We start from the raw sequence: 18,036 nt of genomic DNA on the forward strand, positions 1-18,036 counted from the left end.
GGCTGGTATCGAACTCCTGACCTCAGGTGATCCACCCACCTCAGCCTCCCCAGTACCCACTGATTCTCATTCCTCTTTCCCAGCCCATGGGGTAAGTTGACCACAAAGCTCCAGAGGAGAGGGGCTGTGGGGACTCCATCAGGCCCCAGCAGCAGGTGCACCCCGCCCTTTGCTTCTCTTATTAACAAAGGGTCATCCTCCATCTCCCTCTAACCTGCCTTGGAAGCTAGGACGAAACAATACAGAGAAGCCAGGGCAGAAGGGACAAAAGAAAAGTTCAGTTGACACATCATCCATTTATTATCCTTCAGAGTCTAAAACTTCCTCGTGATACAACGTATAGCCACCCATTCCAGCCTGCTTACTGGAACTTCTATTCCCATCTGGTGGCAAACATTTCTTTTTACATTTGTTTTACTATCAAAGATTTAGAGTCACAATAAATACAAGTGACAGCCTCCACCCCCGAAGAGCCCCCCCAATACCCTGCACTAGTGTAACCGTCTATTACACTTTAAGGATTATAAAATTGTTTGCTGTCCTTTTTTAAAAGCTCAGTCCAAGTTCTTTAGGTTAACATCATCTGCAGCATAGCTCGGCATCAAAAACCCTATAGCAGAGCAGCAAGGATCATCCCTTCTGTGATGGCGACCCCTGCGATGAGAATATTTGTATAGAGAAGTCTTTCCCCTGCCTCTACATCCAATAGGAGAGTGGGAGCCACGAGGCCCAGTGGGGCTGCCACTGGGTCGCCCCATTCCCTCTGCCCTGAAGCTTTTGCTTCACCAAGGTCCGCGGAGTACAGGAAAGACCAGGAGCCACTAGCACTGTGGGCTGTTCCACCCTGAGAAGGGCTGCTACAGACCTCATCAGAGAGATAGTTCTTGATGTCACCGTAGAGTTCCTGGGATGAGGTCAAGACGGCCATAGCTGTGGGAGGCTCCAAGGGCACTTGGCCATTCCAAACCCTACCCCCCACCTCCACTACAACAGGCGAGGTGTGAACTCTGAGATCTCCCCAGCCCTGTCTACAGGGCAGCCGACAGAAGGAAGTTTCCAGGTGCTGTTGGAGGTTCATGTCACAGATAACAGGGGATAGTTACAATCAGTTGGGCTGGGGGCTCCCACATTCTGACGGCTTGCAGGAACCTGATCCTGGTAGGGCTCTCAAGAGAGACCAGGACCAGGCACTGGCCGGTTTTGAGGGTGTGCTTTGCTGCAGGCAGAACACCCTAAACATCAATCAATAGCTATCCTGATGAATCCAAACCCCACACCCAGAGAGGTACTTAATAATGCCTTCACCTGGAACATCATAAACGTCATCATACAACAACCCGCTTGGGGCTTATCATAGAGGTTATGCTGCAAGGAACTGAAAGGAAATAATGGGCTAGAGTGCTCGAGACAGCAGAAATGAAGCAAAGATTAAGGCATCTCACACTTTTGCCCCCTGAAATTATTTAAAAAAAACTATATCACAGTATGTACGTTGTCCCTGATGGAATACTCCCTGGGGACCTGGGGCTGACCCTCTCCCTTTCAAGGGGCAGCAGTCCATAAGGACGGGTTGACAGTCATCAGCCCTGAAAGGACAGCTGGGCCAGGCTGGGAGAGGTCAGGAGCTGGAGCTGGGGCTGGGGGCCGGCGGGTGCGGCTCGGATCTGGCCCCCTGGTCAGACCCAGCTGACCCAAGCTGCAGCACGCAGAGGTGACTTTGGCCTGGATGCCTGATCCCCAGCCACTGCATAGAACTGAGGTTGGTTCGCCGGGCAGGGCTTTCAGTGGGAAGAAGCCAGCCTGGGTGCTCCTTCCGGGAGGAGCTGGAAGATCTGGCCCCCGTCATGGAACAGAGAGGGCTAACAGCTCAGGGTCGTAGGAGACAGGTATTTATTTGCCAGGCACACAGAAAAATGCGAGGAATAGAAATGCTTGCATACTCTTGAATTTTTTTTTTTTTTTTTTGGTGTAAAAAACACACCCTCCCCTCCCACCCCAAAAAACATCAAATTCCTTCCTTTTCCCCAAATCCCTGGATCTTGGAATGAAAACCACCCTTCCCCACCCTGCCCTCACCTTCTTCAGCCCATCCAAGTTACGCACAAAAAAACAAAAATCAGTGAGAAATTTGGGGGTTTGCACAACAAAAAACTAGATAATGTTTTCCAAAACTAGGTCTTCTATGGTGTATCAAAAAAGTTTCCTACAGACTTAGGATATTCACACGACAGGAGCCTGGGGGTTAAATGAGCCTTTATTAGAACGTTGTAGCAGTTGTGTTTGAAGGCGGCAGCCCTACAAAAAAAAATTTAAATTAAATCCCCTAACTGCATGGGTAGAAAAACCAGGGCTGGAGCTCAATTGAGACTGGTGGAACCCAGTCCTCACGGAGACACACGCATGTACGTGGGCACAGGACGCCCTCGCAACAGCAAGAAGCCGGCCCAGCGTGAAGGAGACACAGTACGGCTTCTGCCTTTCCTCATGGATCCAGTTTTTAAAGAGTGGGACGGGAAAGAAACAAAAATGAAACTAAAAGCAGACCTGATCCTTTTAAAACATTTTTGTAGACTCTAAAGGGAGTTACAAAAAAAAAAAAAAAAAAAAAGTCTGAAAGCAAATCCTGACAGCAACCCCTAGGTTTAAGGACAGGTTCTAAACTAGACCCAAACGGAAAACCTGAAGTCTGTGCGCAGCGGCTCGCCGCACACCTGGACGGCGCCTCCCGACCTCCACACACCTGTGCACGTTCACCTGCTAAGAACAAGGCCAGGGTGGCTTAAGATTGCGTCCATCGAAATGAATAGAAAAAAGGAAAGAATTTAATAAAATAAACCACAACAGAAAAACCCCGCAACAGTCCCCACTCCAGCTTCCTGCTCGGGGCTGCTGCCGACCGGATCCTCTCCTCCTCCCTTCACGGGCAGCTTCTGGAATCCCTGCTTCTCTGGCTGGGTGTGTTCCTCAGTTTGTTCTTCTAAGTCTGAGAGGTCCGGGGGCGAGGGTCTCCAGAACCAGCAGCAATGGAAGCGTTCAGCTGAAGCGAGGGCTGCCTCTGTCATCCTGCATCTGTCCATCAGTTACCGGGGCGGGCCGGCCGTCCCTGCCAGGGGCTGTGGCACCATAAGCCGCCCACCCTCCAGGGCACAGGGCCAGCGGGACGACGCAGCGCACAACAGGGACCCCAGGGTCTGCACGGTTTACTTTTAACTCCATCATTATGAGGTGATTAAAAAAAAATCTTTCAACTTATAGATCGCCATGGGAAGGCAGTCAAAGATCGGGAGCCTAAGACGGGGAAAAGCAAAAACAAAACGAAACGCCCCGCTCGGTTCAGAAGCCCCAGGCGCTGGCCTTGCCCATGCGCGTCACAGTGTCCAGGGTGAGCCGCCCGTGTGCCGGCAGGGGCCGAACAAGGGGGCCGGGAGCAGAACCAACCCCCAAGGTCCACTTTTCTGCTGGTGTCGGGCAAACTAAAGGCAAAGAGAGAAAGGAAGAAAGCCCACAGGAAAGGTTCCCCAGCGATGATCCTTGTCCGCCTATGAGGCGGCACCAGCCCCCCAGCCCTGATGAAACTTTGCAGCCAAGAATTGAGGTCTCGCCTCTGCAGCACGGCCGGTGCTTGCTCTTGGGACGGGCACGGTGTCTTCCCGAGCCAGCGGAGGGTGGTGCAGTGGGTCCTTCTAGACTGGGGGCCAGGTGGGGAAGGAGGGAGCCCGTCTTCCACGGGGCCTGGCTCACACTATTTCCACGTGGCTGACTGGGGGATGGAGCGGGGTGGGATCATGTCCAGGAGGTACTCTCGCTGGCGGTCCACGGCCGAGGAGCTCTTGTGCACCGCCAGGCTTGGGCTGACAAACGCAAGGGTCCCGCCTGCAACAGAACAGAGCAACCAGCCGAGAAGGCCCTCGTCAGGAGGACTCCTGGGAGGAACCCAGTCACAGGTGCCTAGACCCCAGCCCCAAAACACACTAAGGACCCAGGAGCCCTTGCGAAGCTGCCCACACTACTAACTCAATCAACGTTTCAAATCCCAGGCCCCAGAGCTAAAGAGTATTTAGGCAGCAACTCAATGGCCCTGACATTTCCAGGTTCTGCCAAGGTAATCCCAAGTGCAGGGCAATCATCAGAGGGTCAGCAGCCACCTGTGTTTACAGAAATGAAGGCACTGACCGCAGTGCTGCTTAGAACAGTGGAAAACCATAAACAAATTTGTGCAACAGGATAATAATACAGGATGGAATACTATGCAGCCATGAAAAACTATCTTAGCTGGGCACGGAGGCTCAGCCTGGAATCCCAGCACTTTGAGAGGCTGGGGTGGGAAGATCGCTTGAGGCCAGGAGACCAGCCTGGGCAACACAGCGAGGCCCCATCTCTAAAAAAATATCAGCTGGACATGGTGGCACATCCCTGCAGTTCCAGCTACTCCAGAGGCTGAGGTGGGAGGATTGCTTGGGTCTAGGAGATCCAGGCTGCAAGTGAGCTATGATCGTGCTACTGCACTCCAGCCTGGGTAACATAGCAAGAAGTTGTCTCCAAAAGAAGAAAACAAAAAACAAAAACAAAAACTAAAACAAAAAAAGGAAAAAACCTATCTGCTACCCTCAAGTGTTTTTTTTTCTTGGTGGTGGTTGTTTTTAATTTGTAGAGATGAAGTCTTGTGGTTTGCATTATCTAGACTGGTCTCAAACTCCAGGCCTCAAGCAATCCTCCTGCCTTGGCCTGTCAAAGCACTGGGATTATAGGCACGAGCCACTGTGCCCAGCTCAAATTTTAATGCTTACAGAAAGGGTCTCTCATTAACACACAAAGTAGCCAACGCAAGGCACACATTTCCACAAAGCACCCTCAAGGGAAGAGGAGACACTGGGGCAAACCCATTGCCACAGTCTTTTCTCTCTGTATTTTCCAAATTTCCATGATAGACAAATATCACTTTTATAATTGGAAAATAAATAAATGCCCCCAACCCAGTACACGTAGGATTTTTGACCAGAGGGTAAGGGCTGCCCCAGACCCCTTGAAATGGGGTCTCACTCTTGCCCAGGCTGGACTGCAGTGGCACAATCAGTGCTCACTGCAGCCTTAACCTCCCATGCTCAAGCGATCCTCCTCCCTCAGCCTCCTGAGTAGCTGGGACCACAGACACATGCCATATGCTTGGCTAATTATTTTTTTGTAGAGACAAGGTCTCACCATGTTGCCCAGGCTGGTCTCAAACTCCTAGGCTCAAGCAATCCTCCCATTTCAACCTCACAAAGTGCTGGGATTACAGGTGAGAGCCAGCATGTCTGGCCCTAAGAGTATTTTTAGTGGTGGCTAATACATCTTGTGGAAAAAGTGTTTCCAGGTCAAATGTTCTTAGGAACCATCCCTATGTGCAAGGGCAGCACTCCAGAAACCTGCCAACTGGGTGCTGCCAGGCACTCTCTTGAAACCCTCGGGGTAACTCTTTTAGGAAACAGTGCTTTCAACTATTTCTTTCAAACTTCAAACACATACTCACACACACGGCTTCCAGATGACTTCCACCACCGTGCCCACATGCACACACTTATCGACCCCTCCTTTTTTTTTTTTTTTTTGAGACGGAGTCTTGCTCGTTGCCCAGGCTGGAGTGCTGTGGCACGATCTCGGCTCACTGCAAGCTCCGCCTCCCGTTCACACCATTCTCCTGCCTCGGTCTCCCGAGTAGCTGGGACTAGACGTCTGCCACCACGCCCGGCTAATTTTTTGTATTTTTATAGAGACGGAGTTTCACCGTGTTAGCCAGGATGGTCTCGATCTCCTGACCTTGTGATCCACCCGCCTCGGCCTCCCAAAGTGCTGGGATTACAGGTGTGAGCCACCGCACCCGGCTAGACTTCTCCTACTTTCTTTCTTATACTTTCAAACTTCCCACAAGAGTAATTTCTGACCAGCCCGTGAGTCCTTAGCTGTCTTAAACCTGCTGAGCAGAACATCTGGCTGGCTCCTTTGATGACAGCGCACTCAACTGTCCAGGCTGCCTGCATTCCTCTGCAGCCGAACATCTGCCCTCTCCTGAACTGCTCCTGCAGAGCCTGGTACCTGGGCACGCCCCTCACTTAGGAGAGCGGCAGGCTCAGCAGACTCTCAGGCTCCCCCACTCTGCCTAGGATCTGTCTCATGACCGTCCTCTCCTACCTGCAGGGTCACAGGCTTCAGGGTGCATGTGGGACACTTTGGTTCCTCTCCCAGAGGGTGCCCATCTCCATAACTGGGCCCTTCCTGACCACCTTTTATTTCCCCATTTTTGGTGGACACAATAAATATTAAACTTTTGTTCTAATGTTAGCACATACGTGAGAAAATAAACAGGCCATCGGGACCATGCCAGGGACGGTGGGGCCGCAGCTGACTCAGGAGAACCCACTCGAGGGCCTTCACCCCCACTGGTTGTTCTTCAAACACCGTCTCCGGCAAGGCCTCCACGACCTGCCCTAGGTGAGCCTGGCCCCTGCCCTGGGCGCACCCCCTGCCCCGCATTACTGTTCTACTCTGCACCACTCGGTGCGACCGCAGCATGGATGGCACAATGACAGAAAAAAGGATGTTCACTGCGGCACAAAGAGAAATGGGGAACCCTGAGCGGGCAAGACAGGGGTGTGTGCTGACAAGAGTCCATGTGGATGGCTGTGGGGGCACCCTCTGAACCAGGCCTGGCCCACATTTTGCGGGTCAAAGGCTGAGCCTGGGTGCAGAGAGTGAGGGTAGTTACTATTTCCTATCTGCTTGCGGCTGTCACTTCTTCAGGGTGTCCTGCTTAGGGGCGGGAGAGAAAGCCAGAGTCCAAGGAGGTCGAGCTTGGGAAGCGGGTCTGGGAAGCAGGCCTTCCTGTGTTTACCGGGTGCACATGTGCCTCTGTTTACGATAAGGAAGGGTGGACCCTGCAATGGGTAGGTCCCCTGGGGAGTCCTGCAGAGGCCACCCACCTGTGCTGAGGGGCGTCTTCTTCCAGTTGGAGGTGGCGCTGCCCTTGCCGGAGCTCACGGTTCTCTCGGAATGTCTGCCGGTCCTGCTGACCAGGGCTGTGGCCGAGGCTGAGTTCTGCAGTTTTGGTGATGGACTGAAGGTGTGCAGGACACCTCGGGGAGTTGTGGCCGAACCCCGGGAAAGCTGGCTGGAGGCCTGCAGTGGAGAGAGGGGGGCGACGGCTCACACAGGGAAAAAGACAGCAGCGGGCGAGACACTCAGCGCAGCCTCTCCTTGCTCTGGCTGACCTCTTCCCACCCACACGGGGTCCCTAAAGTCCAAAATCAGGAGACCAGGTAAGTTACACAGAGGGGTGGGGGAGGGGAGAGAGAGAAACAGAAACAGAGGGAGAGACAGATAGAAGAGGCAGCGTGACAGTCGGCGACTGACGTGGTCACGCGCTGCGGTGGGGGCGCGGGGCTCCCGGCGCCCGGCGCGGTTCTGACCTGTAGCACAGCCCCGTTACTCCAGTCGCGGGCCTCTCCTGAGCGGAACGCCAACTTACGCCGGGGTTTTATGACCTACACAAATGGGGGTTAAAAGCGAAGTCAGTGCCGTCCGCTGGCTGGCCCAGAGTGACCGAGGGGGAGCCCCACAGGACAGGCCCGTCCCCCGGGGACTTTAGGCGCCGCGTGGGGATCTTGAGGAAATGTGTTTAGTGAATTGCAAATAACTTCCAAGAAGACAAAAATTGCCAAAAGGGAGCTTCGGGTCTACAGAGGGTGGGAAGGAGAAACATTAAAATAAAACAACACGAGAACAAAAAACTTGATTTCAAACTTGTTCCTCTCCAAATTTAGCAAGAACATTTCTTCCAAACGCCCCTTTGGTATCTCAACGTGGCTTTCAGAAAAGTCCTTGGAGACAAGCAGTACTTGTCAGCCGGCAGCCTGCGAGTGAGAGCTACAAAATCTAAAGACACTGCAAATTAGTGTTTTCGCCGCCCAACGCCACCATTAACTGCAATTTAGACGCGCAGTTAACAATCAGGCGGCGCAGTGAGGGTGTGGGGCGGATCGTGGAGCGGCCTCTGCCTCCCAGGGTTGGGGCTGCCGGCAGCAGGCCAGGCTCACCTGCTTCAGCGCGGGGTGTGGGGCGGCGGCGGGCTCCGCCTTGGCCTGTGCAGGGGCCGCACCCTGCTGCAGGAGCCGCTGCTCAATCTCCTGCTCCTGCTGCAGTGCCTTCACGAAGGCGGCCTTCAGCCGGCTGGTGTGCTCCACCTTGAGCGCCTTCTTCTGGTTGGTCGTCATGCAGTTCTCACACATGATGGCGCCGCTCTTCTCCTCCCGCCAGCGGCACGTGAAGTCCGTCTTGCACTGTGCACACATGTAGGGCTCCCGGGACAGCACAGTGGCAGCCGACATCCTGCCTGCTGCAAGCAGACAGCACGTGGCTCACGTCAGAGAGACAGGATGACAGTCAGGGCCCTGGCCGCCCCCAGCCCAGGATGCTGGAGCCTCAGTCGCCGCAGTCTGTTCGTTCTGCAACTGCCTACTGGGCACCAATGACATGTGGACATAGGGCCAGCCAAGGCCGAACAGCTTCAGAAAACGTCGGCCTCCTGTCCCACCCACCGCTGGACATGACACCACTGAGAACCAGCAAGGACCATGCCAGGCCCTGCCTCGATGTGGTGGGCACCCTAGGTTATGTACGAGTTAATAAGGGTGACAGGCAAGTCACCCAGCCAGTGCTTTGTGGCTGCTGAGGTGCTCAGTTCATTCTTAGGAGGGGGTACCCCCAAATGCCCCATGTCCTGAGGAGGAAACTGCCCCTGCCCTGGGCCCCTCACAGTCCTGCCCACTCCTCTGCTCTGAGGGTCTGATGCAGTCACCAGAAGAGGACTCAGCCTCCTGGCCTACTCGTGTCACCCCTACCTCAACCTGTGGGCAGAAACATCCTTGGTCTCCACATCCAGGAAGCAGGGGCTCCCTGGGGGCCAATTCACCCACCCAGATCCACCCACCTGGCTATCTCCAATGCTGTGTTGATCACCCTGTAGATGCCCTTTTATTCTTTTTTTTTTTTTTTTTTTTTTTGAGACGGAGTCTCACGCTGTCGCCCAGGCTGGAGTGCAGTGGCCGGATCTCAGCTCACTGCAAGCTCCGCCTCCCGGCTTCACACCATTCTCCGGCCTCAGCCTCCCGAGTAGCTGGGACTACAGGCGCTGCCACCTCGCCCGGCTATTTTTTGTATTTCTTAGTAGAGACGGGGTTTCACCGTGTTAGCCAGGATGGTCTCGATCTCCTGACCTCGTGATCCGCCCATCTCGGCCTCCCAAAGTGCTGGGATTACAGGCTTGAGCCACCGCGCCCGGCCACCCTTTTATTCTTAAATCCCCCAGGACAAGGTGCACTCCACACTGCCCCTGAAGAGGGTGATCGTGCGAGCCTGCCCAGGCGGGGGCAATGGGGTGGGCTGTCCCTCTCCCTCCTCAGAAGCTGGGAGCACTCGAAGCTCTGGAAGGTTCTGCCTGTGTGTCACAACCCCACACTGGTTTGAGAGCCCTTTGTGGAGGCCAACCCCGTCAGTCTCCCACAGATGTGCACCCTCACCTGTACTCCACCACACACCAACATCATGGAGGCCACTACTGCCCGTCCCCCTGGGCCCTGAGCCTCTCAGGGCCTGGCTCTCAGAGGACAGTGTCCAGACTCCACAGTGGCACTGATGGTGTTCCTGCCAAGCCTACCCAAGACCCTCCTGGCTAGGCAGCCCTGCCCCAGCCTCTGCTGTGTGTTGGAAAGAACCCAGGGGGCACCCTTGGAGGCCAGAGGCAGAAGCAACCTCACTGGGTCCAGGCCACGCACCTTGTGTCTCCAGTAGGTTCTGCACCACCTCCTCCAGGCCGACCAGGTAGATGAACTCGTTGTTGGCGGCACTGGGCAGGAAATTCATCTCTGGGGCTGGGGGCTTGGGTGGGGGGATCTCGAGTAGCGTCTTCTCCAGCTGTTTGCGCAGCGCCAGCTTGGCGGCTGCCTGTCGGCTTGCTGGAGACTCGGCAGAGGTGACCACAGAGGCCACGCTAGTGGGGGTGGAGTTGGCCTGAGCGGAGGTGGCTGTCGTCCCCTTCAGTGATGCTGGGGTGGGCTTTGGGAGACAAGAACTCAGTCAGGGCGCTCTGTGTGCCTGCCCAGAGGAATGTTCCCCAGCGCCCCCATGCCCGAGGTCCCTTCAACTGCACTGACTAACCAGTCCCCTTGACGATGGCATCCTTACGAAAGTGAACCCAGCCATGGTAACAGGCTCTTAGAAGCCAGGGCAGCAGGGAGAGCTGCGAGAAACACACCACCCTAGGAGGCGACTGCTCATCTGCACAGGCGCGCAAAGGTTTACCAGATACACCGCACACACTTAAAATCTATAATTTGCCGCGCTCCGTCATGTGATTGTGAGGGCACCCACGTGGCTGTCACCAGCTTCTGGAGGTCACCACCCTGCCCAGCAGGGCCACTGTCCTCTGGCTACGGCCTGGCCTACTGCCTTCTCACAGGGTATGAGAGTGCTCACCGCAGCACCCCCATGAGCCTCTCTGCACGTGCTCCCCTGGGATGCTAATGTCTGAGGTAGTCCCTGAGTTCTTATGGGGTGATGGGGGAAGCAGCTCCTAGGCCAACCTCTTCCCCTTACCCTCCACCTAGTCCTCGCTGCTGCAGTGCCACTTCACAGTCCTGCCTGGATCCCAGAAGCAGACCCTTGACTATCTCCACCAACCCCACAACTGCTGGATGGGGCTCTCCCTGAAACCCAGAACTGACCACATGCCAATGTTCTTAGCTTTTGGGGGCTGAGGACCCCTCTGGAAATATGAGGAAAGCTGTGCACCCCACCCCCAGAAAATGGACACACCCAGTGACTTGCAAATGCCACACTGTGGGGCGCAAGGTGTCCAGGATGCCTTCCCAGGGTCCCACCCTACAACGAAGGCTCCCAGAGACCAGCCTGCCAGTTTTTTGGCCCCTCAGCAACTGAGACCAAACCCAGGCCTCCGTCACCCCTGACTAGCCAGTTCCCCTACTCCTTCCCCTCACAGCCTCCCCAAGCCCTGCTAGGAGCAGACCACCTTCTCGGCCACTGACTGCCTGTGCCCACCCTCAGGGCACAAAGACAACAGAAAGGACTGGATAAAAGTTCACAGGTGGGGCCGGGCGTGGTGGCTCACGCCTGTAATCCCAGCATTTTGGGAGGCCCAGGCAGGCGGATCACGAGGTCAGGAGATGGAGACCATCCTGGCTAACACGGTGAAACCCTGTCTGTAATAAAAATACAAAAAAATTAGCCGGGCGTGGTGGCAGGCGCCTGTAGTCCCAGCTACTCGGGAGGATGAGGCAGAAGAATGGTGTGAACCCGGGAGAGGGAGCTTGCGGTGAGCCGAGATCGCGCCACTGCACTCCAGCCTGGGCGACAGAGCAAGACTCTATCTCAAAACAAACAAACAAACAAAAAAAGTTCACGGGTGGGCAGGACGTGGTGGCTCACACCTGTAATCCCAGCACTTTGGGAGGCCAAGTCAGGCAGATCACTTAAGGTCAGAACTTCAGGACCAGCCTGGTCAACATGGTGTAACCCTGTCTTGACTAAAAATACAAAAACTAGCTGGGCATGGTGGCAGGCGCCTGTAGTCCCAGCTACTCGGGAGGCTGACGCAGGAGTATCTCCTGGGAGGTAGAGGCTGCAGTGAGCCAAGATCGCACCACTGCACTCCAGCCTGAGCAAGAGGAAGACACTTGTTTCAAAATAAAGATATTTGATCACACCACTGTACTCCATCCAGCCTGGGCAACAGAGCAAGACTCTGTCTCCAAAAAAAAAAAAAGTTCACAGGTGTATGAAACTACCTGCCTGGGTCAGTCCAGGACTAGCCATCTTCTCTACACTCGAACCTGACCTTCAAAAGCAGGCAGGGACACTGCTCAGAGTCTCGCTCTTGTCTGAGGGCAGGCAGGCAAGAACAAATCGTGCCAAAGAAGGAAGAAAGAGCAAACACGCCCAGCAGCAAAAGCCCCTGCGGACCTGGTAATTTTATCTGTCAGCCAAGGCGCCTGTTTCCAGCCTGCCCGCCCCTTGGTCCTGCTCTTCCCATCCTACTTCCAGGGGGTGGAGACAGACCCTCCCCATCTCAGAGGCTCTGTACAGAGGTGAAGGGACGTGTGGCTAAGAATAGGCGCGCCTGGTGACATGAGAACATTTGCTGAGGAGGCGATCGAAAGAAGCCACTGCTGGGAGGGCGGCATGGGCTCCAGGGCACCCCAAGGCATCTCCGGGCCCATCACCGGCCTCTCCTGGGCCTCGACTATCCCCCTAAACCTGCTGTGTGCCACGTGCTGTTTCCTCGGCCATGGGGCTGGTGAGCAGACCCCACCTTCAGCTCAGGTCGGTGCACTGCCCCTCTCGGCAGCTGCCCACCTGTGCTGGACAGCAAGTCTGCCCACGACCCACACAGCCCTATTGCCCCTAGGAGCTCAAGTCCAAGCCCCTGCCTGGCTCTGAGGGAGCAAGGCAGGTCATGCCACACAGCCCGGGGAGACACTACTGTGCCCCAGAACGTGGGTCCAAGGGGAGCAGTCACAGGTGGAACACACACTCTCCCTCACCCGGTGTGGCGCAGCCCTCACCTGTGGGATGTTGACGAGCAGGCTGGTGTTGGGAACATTGGCGACGCGGATGAGGCCCTGCTGGATGATCCTCTGTCCCTGAATCTGCACACTGGGCACCGACGCCCGGGGGGCCAGGAGGAGGGGCGGTGGCCCTGTGCTGGAATGTTGCCTAATGCTGTGGATTTGCTGTTGGGGTAGGGTGGGAAGAACAAGAAATCTGACTGAGATCAACAATGGAGGAGGACCGGAAGGCACAGGCACCTTGGCCCCAAGGACTGGGAAGGGCCCTACTTTCAAGGTAGACAACTGCTGAGGCTGCCAGGTCTCCCCAGTGTGCACAGCTCTGCTTACCTGGGCCCCCCTGACGAGTGGGGGCATGACGACCTGCGAGCTCGCCTGTGGCCCCAGCTTCGAGGATGCCTGCTGCCCACCTCGGACCAGGGGCGGGGGTATGACACTGCCGGGCATCCGAGCTGAAGAGGTCTGCCAACGACACCAAGACCCAGATTTACATGGACCCCTCCCACTCCTTTTTTTTTTTTTTAAAGCAAGCAGTTTTACTGCTTTTATGAAAGTACATACAAGTTTTTTTGGTTTGGTTTTTTTAAGTAGCAGAAAAGTTAAAAAATAAAATTATGGATGGGTGCAGTGGCTCATGCCTGTAATCCCAGCACTCTGTGAGGCCGAGGTAGGCAGATCACAAGGTCAGGAGTTTGAGACCAGCCTGGCCAACATGGTGAAACTCCATCTCTACTAAAAATACAACAATTAGCTGGGCGTGGTGGCACATGCCTGTAGTCCCAGCTACTCAGGAGGCTGAGGCAGGAGAATTGCTTGAACCTGGGAGGCGGAGGTTGCAGCGACCTGAGATCGAGCCACTGCACTCCAACCTGGGTGACAGAGCAAGATTCCATCTCAGAACCAAAAAAAAAAAAGATTTAGCTAGCTAGCTGGCTGGGGGTGGTGGCTCACGCCTGTAATTCCAACACATTGGGAGGCCAAGGCGGGTGGATCTCTTGAGCCCAGAGATTTGAGAACAGCCTGAGTAACAGTGAAACCCCATCTCTACAAAAAACAGAAAAATTACCCAGGCATGGTGGTGTGCGCCTGTAATCTTGGCTACTTGGGAGGCTGAGGCAGAAGGATGGCTTAAGTCTAGGAGGCAGAGGCAACAGTGAGCTGAGGTCGTGCCATTGCACTCCAGCCTGGGTTACAGAGCAAGACCCTGTCTCAAACAAACAAGGCGAATGTGTAACACAAAATTAGTAAAGATGACTACTGATTCTAAACACTGGAACAAGGACCAGGACTCCAACCACAGCCGTGCGAACCTGGGCTCACTCCTGAGTGAGTCCCACCAACATGGCAGTTCATTCTCACATGACACTGGCCGGTCCATGGCAGGATGGGCATGGTCACCCCCTAGAGCAAGTTGGGGGCTCAGGCCTGTTTGAGAGGGAGGGGCAGGAGGGCCTCTTCCGACCTCAGCCATATGGCTGGGAGAAAGACTCTGCCCCTCACCTGGAGGCCCTGGAAGAAGGCTCTCTTGGCCAGAAGAGTCAACATGAAGGGAGATCAGACTTGCTAGAGGCACTCACTGGAACGCCCCCTTCCAGTGTTGGCCATGATTTCTGTCTGTGACATCAACAGCGGCCTACTTTGGGCCGTGGGGCTTGGAGAGTGCATGTATGCTTTTTCCCTGGGCTGTGGACTGGAGGGCCTCACTCCAGCCTACTCCGAAGGAAAGGGCAACCTCTTGCAGAACCTGGACCAGGGCTGTTTGGGAGCCCAAGGAGCCTATTCTCGACAGCAGCAGTGCCGGCAGGGCACCCACTGAGACACAGCAGGGACACTGACCTGGAGCGATGGCTTGCCAGCAGGAATGTTCTGGGTGCCCCGAACAAGCGGGGGAGGGGTGGTCACGGCACTCCCGACAGAACCTGTGGGCTGCAAGAGAGCAGGACACCAGGAGGTGAGGGGCCACCTGGCCCTCTCCCCACATGGAGGTGCCAAGATTTAATGCTGCCACCGAGGACTGACTGTCTTCCTCCCCTACGGCATCAGGCTCTCAGAGGTTCTGCTTGAAGGCTGAAAGTGACCCTGTCTGCGGTAGGAGGTGACAATTTCTACATGGGCCTAGAAGAGATTTTCCAGCAGCCCCACCCACTACTCTCGGCATCACTTCTTGGCCACTCCCTGACACCCATGCAGTGTCCTGGCACCCACTTGTGCCCTCCAGGGGACAGAATGGCTGATGGCGGCAGTGCCGCTGAGGCAAAGGACCCATGGCCCAGGCAGGGAGATATCAATCTCAGTGAGAAAACAGTGACTCTGGGCACTTTTTAAAGCTGCATGTTCCACTAAAGAAGGGTCAGTGACAGACTTGGTGTCCCTCAATGAGTTTTTGGCAAGTGACAAAGAAATAGAAAAAAGAAACAGGCAGGGCTCTTTCCAACCCACTTGCTAATTGGGTAGGTGTGAGGTGTGCGGGGGGGGCGGGGTTTCAAAAAACAAACCCCCAAGCCAGAGCAGGGAGAGTCCTGTCCTTTCTTCAGCTCCTGCTGCCCAGGACACACTTACTTTCTGGTTCACTGAGGCAATTACTAAAGTACTCGGAAGGTAGCAGTTTCCCAGAACAGAGCACTCAAAAAGCCCAACAAAATAAACTTAACCTCGCTGCCCATTAACCTGCATCTAGAAGCAGAGCAACAGTGAGTTTCAGGCTCCAGGGAAGAAGGAACAGAAGCAGGACCCTCCTGAGAGTTGGGGCTGAGATCCATGGCAGCTCAGCACACGTCCAGCTGGGAGGGGACTGAGATGCACACAGCAGGAGGGAGGACAGTAGAGACTGGGGCATCCCCTGCGCCCACAGTGCGGGCGGCCTTTCTGCACAGAGCCCTTCACCCAGAAACATGCTTCCAGTGGCACCAGACATCTGTGCTCCACTTCCCTGACACCTGTTGTCCAAGTGAGGTTTAGGGCGGGCGCGGTGGCTCATGCCTGTAATCCCAGCACTTTGGGAGGCCCATGAGGGTGGACCACAAGGTCAAGAGATCAAGACCATCTTGGCCAACATGGTGAAACCCTGTCTCCACTAAAAATACAAAAATTAGCTGGCTGTGGTGGCACGTGTCTGTAGTCCCAGCTACTCAGGAGGCTAAGGCAGGCCAATCACCTGAACCCAGGAGACAGAGGTTGCAATAAGCCAAGGATTTGTGTCACCGCACTCCAGCCTGGCGAAAGAGCAAGATTCTATCTCAAAAAAAAAAAAAAAAAAAGTGAGCTTTAGACCCTCAGATCCAGATTACTCTAGACTGAAATTCACTTTAACATCATCTAAGCTAAATCCAAAATGCACACTGGAGTCCACAAACGGGGGAGCGGGACCTTGCCCTATACTCCCTCAAGGAAGCCCTTTCACCTTTCTGGCCCCTGACATTGATGATGGGATCAAGGCAAGGCCAGAGGCTCCTGCTGGCCCAGCGAGGAGGGGAGACAGGCACGCACCTTCTGGGCGGTGGCTTCCTTTTGTATCTGACTTTGCCGCAACTTTTTCAACAAAACGAGTTTTGCTTCTTCTAACCTCAACTCTTCTTTCAGCTGTTTGATCATCCTTTCTCGTTCTTCAGGACTGCTTTTCTGCAGGGGCGAGAGGAACAGGGTTGAGGGAGAGCGTCCTTGGTGGGAAGCAGAGGCCCTGCCGTCACTAGCTCCACCCAAGGGCGCCATGAGTGGGAAGGGCACAGTGGGGCTCTGGCGGCAGTGCCACCACATGGCTCACCATGAGGGCCTCGGTGCTAGTCTCCTTCAAGGCCACCGTGGTCAGCCCATTCACTCTCGGGCTCGAGGGCTGCTCGTTGTCAGACAGCACAATCACATCAGGTGAGGGAGGTCTCCTCTCGGATTTCATGTCACTGTGGGGTGGAGACAGTAGTAACCAGAGTGCCCTTGACAGCTGTGCCCACCCCTGTGGACACATGGCAGGGAGGTGAGACCTCCCTGGCTGCTGTCTGCCCTGCATCTTCCACATCCCCAGCCCCACCCCACGGCACCTGGGCTGCCTCCTTCTTCTCACCCACATGTCATAGGGCACCCAATCCCAGTGCCCAGTGGGCACCTTGATGGTAGGGACTTCTTAGTGCCTGCCGCCATGTTGCCAGGGCTGAGGGTGTATATGCCCCTGAGAGTGACATGATGACTCTGGAAAACATGCCGCTCCCTCTACCGTGTGCCTCGGATTGTGTAAACACTCGGCTCTGGATCCTGGGGTCCTGCTCAGTGTTAGCCACTGTGGGGGCTTGAGCATGCTGGGTCTGATGGCACGTGTGTGCCTCGTCCCCAGTGGCAGTCCGTGCCCATGGTGGAAACCCCTTGAAGAGGAGCCCAGCTCCCTGTGTGAACCACTTTCTTCTCTCTCCACCCAGGCAGGCCAACAGCCCTCACACCTGGCAACCAACCTGTCCCCAGAAGACCAAGAGGTGTATCCACAGGCTGCCAGCTTGCTCACAAGGTGGCACCAAGTGCTAGATGGCCCTTCTTGGGCCCCACGTGGCAGCAGCAACTATCTGTTTTGAAACTGACTAGGACACAAGTTCTCTCAAAGACCAGAGACTCTCTACCGGCCTGATCTACTCATGGACTGGTTTCTGGCTGGCTGCCTCCAGCTCCACGTGGATGCCAACATCATTCTGTTACCCTGCTGCCCACTCCATAAGTTCCAGCTCAAAATTGCATCATGAGACAGTTCATCATGATTCCAGCCCTCACACCTTTTTCTTTCTAATGAATTTGCCATGGTCTGGGGAACTCACTTCTACCTGTGAACTTGACCTGAGGCCTGTTCCTCCCCTTCTCACTGTCGGCCCACAGCATCTCACTACCAGCTGAGAAGCACCAGGGGACAATCGGGGAAGTACTTGCAGGCTTTCCTTTTTTGTTATTTTGTCAAAATACAGTCACAAACATCTAAGAGTGTGGCTGATGAGCTGCTGTTATTCATCAGAACCAGGAAACAGTAAATATTCATTCTGTGCTAACTGCAGGCCAGGCTCCAAGATAAGTGCGCATGGCACCCACGTCATTTGACCCAGGCAGGAACACATCAGTCTGATTTTCCCCTTCCTGTGAACGATCCTGTAGGATGTATGTGTACAGCTGACACTACTGAAGGTGCAGGGCTGAACACCTGCTGTGGTGTTGCTGACCCAACGCAAGTCCCAGAGACAGCACTCGTTCCCAACCAAGCAGCTCCATTTGCTGACGGCACAAGGCAAACTGTCCCTGAAGATCTGGGTTCACTGTATTTTTTTTTTTTTTTTTTTTTTTTGAGATGCAGTCTCGCTCTGTTGCCCAGGCTGGAGTGCCGTGGTGTAATCTTGGCTCACTACAACCTCCACCTCCCTGGTTCAGGCGATTCTCCTGCCTCAGTCACCTGAGTAGCAGG

General features: G+C 54.9%; 1 protein-coding gene across 14 annotated transcripts in view; it reads right to left on the reverse strand.

Annotated features, from left to right (window-relative positions):
• Positions 1-276: 276 nt before the first annotated feature.
• The window catches only part of GATAD2A (GATA zinc finger domain containing 2A), a 127,110-nt gene continuing 109,350 nt past the window's right edge, over positions 277-18,036 (reverse strand). For 8 of the 14 annotated variants that reach the window (XM_031659728.1, XM_009193960.4, XM_009193956.4 and 5 more), the window contains 10 exons: positions 16,375-16,507; positions 16,101-16,232; positions 14,451-14,540; positions 12,945-13,076; positions 12,612-12,779; positions 9,807-10,086; positions 8,070-8,368; positions 7,443-7,517; positions 6,957-7,152; positions 277-3,873 (listed from right to left, as the gene is read on the reverse strand). In XM_031659728.1, coding sequence (XP_031515588.1) covers positions 3,743-3,873; positions 6,957-7,152; positions 7,443-7,517; positions 8,070-8,368; positions 9,807-10,086; positions 12,612-12,779; positions 12,945-13,076; positions 14,451-14,540; positions 16,101-16,232; positions 16,375-16,503 — 1,632 coding nt within the window. In that variant the 5' untranslated portion in view covers positions 16,504-16,507 and the 3' untranslated portion in view covers positions 277-3,742. The remainder of the gene's footprint in view (positions 3,874-6,956; positions 7,153-7,442; positions 7,518-8,069; positions 8,369-9,806; positions 10,087-12,611; positions 12,780-12,944; positions 13,077-14,450; positions 14,541-16,100; positions 16,233-16,374; positions 16,508-18,036) is intronic. The other 6 variants (XM_031659727.1, XM_003915224.5, XM_009193954.4 and 3 more) reach the window with 6 other exon arrangements.

Source organism: Papio anubis, chromosome 20 (genome assembly GCF_008728515.1).
Source record: "Papio anubis isolate 15944 chromosome 20, Panubis1.0, whole genome shotgun sequence".
NCBI classification, from domain to species: domain Eukaryota; kingdom Metazoa; phylum Chordata; class Mammalia; order Primates; family Cercopithecidae; genus Papio; species Papio anubis.